This window comes from Parus major, chromosome Z, assembly GCF_001522545.3.
Source record: "Parus major isolate Abel chromosome Z, Parus_major1.1, whole genome shotgun sequence".
NCBI lineage: Eukaryota > Metazoa > Chordata > Aves > Passeriformes > Paridae > Parus > Parus major.
Genome location: NC_031799.1, coordinates 20281623 through 20286658, shown reverse-complemented (window position 1 = coordinate 20286658; position 5036 = coordinate 20281623). Strand labels below are relative to the sequence as shown.

General features: G+C 39.8%; 1 protein-coding gene across 2 annotated transcripts in view; it reads left to right on the top strand.

The window, feature by feature from the left end:
- Window positions 1-168: 168 nt before the first annotated feature.
- TRIM23 (tripartite motif containing 23) overlaps window positions 169-5036 on the top strand; it is a 22598-nt gene continuing 17730 nt past the window's right edge. The window contains exons 1-2 of one of the 2 annotated variants that reach the window (XM_015652465.2): window positions 169-336; window positions 1027-1189. In XM_015652465.2, the coding sequence (XP_015507951.1) occupies window positions 253-336; window positions 1027-1189 (247 nt within the window). In that variant the 5' untranslated portion in view covers window positions 169-252. The remainder of the gene's footprint in view (window positions 337-1026; window positions 1190-5036) is intronic. The other variant, XM_015652466.2, reaches the window with a different exon arrangement.

Here is a 5036-nt window from a genome sequence, read left to right as displayed (position 1 = left end):
GGCGCGTCCGTCCCAGGCTGCAGCGCGGCGCTAGGGACTACAGTTCCCAGTGCGCCGCAGGAGGCTCGGGTGCGGCACCGCCTTCTCCTCCCGTCAGGGCCTCTGCGGAGTACGGTGGGAGTCGTAGTTCTGCAGGTCTGTAGTTTTACAGTTCTGCAGGGTGGCGCCTGCGCGCGCCGCGGTGGTGCCTGAGGCGGCGGCGGCGGCTCCCCGCTCCTTCCTGCGGGGCCGCTCCGCTCCGCCCTCCCCGAGATGGCGGCCCTGGCTGTAAACAAGACCGGGCCGGAGGGCGGCCGCGGGCCTGGTGGTCGCGGCCCGGCGGGTGCTGCGGTGAAGGTGAGGCGGGGGCTCGGCCCAGCTCCTGTGGAGGGGTGGGCGGTGCCGGGCGAGGACGGGGTGCGGGTGGCCTGTGGTAGAGGATGTGTCCCCTGCGGTGCCAGCCTTATGGATTGGTTTTGGGGGTTTTTTTCTTTCTATATGACCATCTTTTGCTTTTCGTTTAGAGCTTGAGATGTTTCGGCCCGCAACAGTTTGCTCACACTAGCTCGGGGCTGCGTTTGTAGCTTGCTAAGTGGCTCGCTTGGTATGACTGACCTCTTTCATGAGCATCTGCCGCGAGGGGAAACTCCACCGGCCAACACTGCTCTGGCAGGGTCTTGCTGGCCGCTTCCTTTTCCTGCGAGGATGTTTCTGCTGATTGTGCCGCTTGACCAGTTGGCTTGTCTTGTGGCAGTGTATTAAATGAAATGGGTAGGAGCGAGTGGTGGTCAGGCAGGATGCTGAGGAGTTAAAATGTTTTGTTTGTAGCAATTATTTATTTATTTTAATATTTTATTTATAAATATAAAATTATTTATTTACTTTTAAATATCGATAGTATGATCATTAATTGTGTGTATAAACCAAAATTACTGACTCAGCTCATGTGCTACGATTGCATGAACATCTGTAAAATAAACTGTCGTATAGCTTACTGTGTGTAGTTTTAATTTTAATTAGCTCAAAACCAAACTTTTAAACTTACAGGTTCTTGAGTGTGGGGTCTGTGAAGATGTATTTTCTTTACAAGGGGACAAAGTTCCCCGGCTCCTTTTGTGTGGCCATACTGTCTGCCATGACTGTCTTACCCGACTTCCCCTTCATGGGAGAGCAGTTCGTTGTCCTTTTGATCGACAAGTTACTGAACTAGGTAAGAAAATAGAAGTTTTACATTCTTGAAACCTGTCAGTCAAGGATATCTGGAATATAATGCTAGACATAGATTCTTAGTGCTCCACTTAGTGATAATATTTCCAGGTAATGAATATGCAGAAAGTAAAGATTTGCCTCTTGAACCTGGGCTTGCAAGCTTAATACCTGGACATATTCTTGTACACCTCTATTTACAAAGGGACTACTCTGTTTAATGTTTCTGTGTAAGGGTTCCTGAATGAATATTAGTTTCCTATTGTCCTAAATGCTAAACCCATGCAATTGAATAGGTAACTTTTTTGACAAACAGATTTGTCTGAATTCATGATGAAGTGATTTAGAGGGAAGGATCAGTGATAACAAACCTGGTTTTTACAATGTTAGTGACTTCTATGCATACAATAATTGGTAGTGGCAGGCTATTAACAGGAATTCCTTAACTCTAAGAATATCTTCACCTGGGATTTGAAAGGATAAGATAAAGTGGTTTTTTCTTACAGTGAAAGTTTACTTTAGGCAAAAGATGACACATGCATGTAATTTCTTCAGAATAAGAATTACCAAATCAACATGGGATTATAGAGAAGTCAAGTTATCAGAGGAAGCTGTAACAAAAAGGACTTTGTAATAGAACTGGCTCCAGCAGTTTTGAATAGTACTGGAGGAAAAAGAAACCTGTTGAAAGGAGAATCTTTAGAAAAGGACATCTCTAATCTGGTAAACCATGAAAGAAATGTTTAAGTATCAAATTCACTTGATTTAGCAGTATGAGAATCTGCTAAGAATATTAAAGCACTCTGCAGGATGTTTTTGTGAAGATAGAAATCAGGAAAAGAAATATCAGTCTCATATGAAAGAGGGGTTTGTTTTCTGGGCAGAGGGAGATGGTAAAGTGTGGGAATCATGAATAATTGCCAGTCTAGTGGAGTGGTTGGAAGAGTAATGGTTTGTTTGACTTCTTATCTATGACTGTACAGCTGCCCAAGATTTCTTAAACTATGCTTTTAGAGGGAGAATGTTAGAGTACAACACTCAATCCTGCTGTCCATTTTTGTCCAAGATCACTGCTTTTTTTGTTGTGATGGGGAGCTTGTTTCTTAGTTTTTCTTATGTATTTTTTCCCCAGCCATCTGAAGGGATCCTATCATATTATTTCAGTGTGTTCCATGTTTGGTGAAAATGAAGCTTTACAAAAGTGTTTACAGATTTATTTTTTTTCCCCCTGAGGAGCTTTTGATGAAATGCAGTGAATTGTTATTAAATCAAAGTCTCCTACAGTTAGGAAAAATGATGAAAAGTTTCAGGATTCTTTTATCTCGAGAATAATGGAGTTGCATCCTGCTGTCTAACACTAGAAAGAAGGATGCACTGTGATCAACAGTTGTTCACAAAAGTAGTGGGTAGAAAATCTTAGCAAAACAGCTTGAAAATAAAAATACTTCTGAGAATAAAAATTCTGCCTGGTGATCTGAGGCAGGGGGAGGTCATAGGCACTTTTAGTCTTTCCATTTCCAAAAGCCTTGAGACATATTACTGGTTCTAGGATATAAAACCAGGATGTTTTGTGGAATGCAGCTCCATATGCAGCATCATAACCCCTCTTTGAGACAACTGTACTTTTGCTACCTTGCTCTAATCACCTTGTAGTTGCTGCTATTGGTTAAATTTGCTGCACTTGTAGTTCTGTTTTGTTCTAGAGCTTAGGAGCAGCAAAGGACAACCCAGGGCCCAGGGGAATTTTTCATACTTCCCTCCCCTCTGTTTGACGATATGAGAAAGTGAGCTCCATGTTCACCCTATTGCTGTTCTACCATTTCATTAATTTAATGAAATAATGTTCTCTGGTTTCAGAGAGCTGTTTATTATCTATCTGAATCTTTAAGATAGGACCATTGCTAAGAGAAAATTCTATTGAAAGAAAAGGTGTAAAATTAGGATGCAAAGCTACCTGTGTTGAACAGTTTCATAATCAGTATCTATGGATTTTAAGGAGACATTTAGTTGGTCTAAAGTAACCTGTGGTTACATTTTTTTCCTTTGCTCTTATTACTAAAGCACTTAATACTATATTCATCAAAGTTTTCCAAATTAGTCTTGGGAACTTTTTGCAATGCTGGGGTGTCTGTGTATGGGTATATGTAGCTATATTTTTTTTTGGAACTGGACTCTTGGTTAAATGTACAGGGCTGTCTCATCTTCCTATGTATAGCTGTATGTGCCAGCAAAGTTAGAAGTGCTTTGTGAATCAGGATTTTTGGAAACACATGTTCTGCAACTGAAAATTGAAATGTTTACATGCTTAATGAAATTTTCTAATAGTTCATAGAATCAAGAGAAAACATTTTGTAATGAGCAAGTTGGACTAAAGCTTGCCCAAACCATTCTGATTTTCAGAATAGCGAAACACTGATTTTTATTAGGTTTTTAATGAATTCTTTAATGCATTATTTAATTAAGTTGCCTGTGATTAATCTTCTAGTGGAAAATTTTAAATGAATGTGTACATGCTGAAGGTATGTGAACTGTTGCCTTCAACTGGACTAAGATTTTTTTAACCAAAAAGGTGCAATGGGAAAGTTGGTTTGCTTTTCAAAATTTCGAAATCATATATGCTGGAGATTTTTGATTCAGACAATTTGTATGGGGGAAGATCCAGTAAATCATGTCTGTAGAAAAAGAGGTTCATCTCAAAGATTTTCCTTAAAATATGTTGATTTGGGAGAAAAGGCAAATAATTTCTTGCAAACTGTTTTCTCTCTTCTTGTGTTGAGTTACTGGTTATTTTTGGCTTTTTTTTTTTTCCCCTTTTGGGTTCTGCGGTTTTTTTAATTAATATGAAGACCAGAATATTTTTAGGAAAAATGTGCTTATGTTATAGCTTTGGAGTTTACCTACTGCAGAGCTGAAATTATTTTCTATCATTAGAACTTGTTCACAGAGATATGCAGGTGATGGCATCCTTCATGGAATCCATCTGATTGGTGTTGCTTACATTTACGCATGCCTTTGCTAGTGTTTGAGTGCCAAGCTGAAACTTAAAAATACTGTGTAAGAAAATACAGGTAAACATTCTCTGAAATCTGTTCTGACATTCAGACAAAAGCTGTTCCTATATCCCTTTCATTAATTGTAACACTTTTTCAGTCAAGCTTCATGCTTTTGAAATGGACATTTGTATTGTTAGCTGGAGTCAGTCTTAATATATTCGCTCTGTCACTATCTCATTCCTGGCTGACATTTCCTGCTGTTTGTGTCTTATTCTTCTTTTGAGATGATAGTCGGAATGTGTAATGATTTTTGTAGTGGGCACAAAAATTCTTTGTTCTCACAAAGATGAGATCACTAAACTCTTACATTTGTGATCAAAGCAGAATTTGAGGTAAAGTCCAAGAGAATAAATGGATGTATTTACACAACTCATCTTTAAATGATTTTAAATATAAAATAACACTTGGTCAGTTGTGTTGAAAATGTGTATGTTAAGTACCTAAAAATTTTATGGTTAGATTGAGAGTAAAAAGAGCAAAGTCCCTTTTTCAAATATGTAAACTTTATTATAGATACCAGTGAAATGAGACATGACTTCTTTTATGAGAATATGTGTTTATGACAAGGTAGTCCACCTAGCTGGTCAGGGTTGATGTGATCTTTTTGGATTTCAGTGAAGTTTTGGTACTGTCTGTCACAGTGTCCCACTGGACAAAATGTGCAGCACTCAGCTGGATAAACACATCATTTGATGGGAGAGCAGCTGGCTCGTGGGTGAGCCACAAGGGGTTACAGTGAATGGGGTGACATCAGAGTGGGGACCTGTCACTAGGGGGGTTCCTCAGGGCACCATCTTA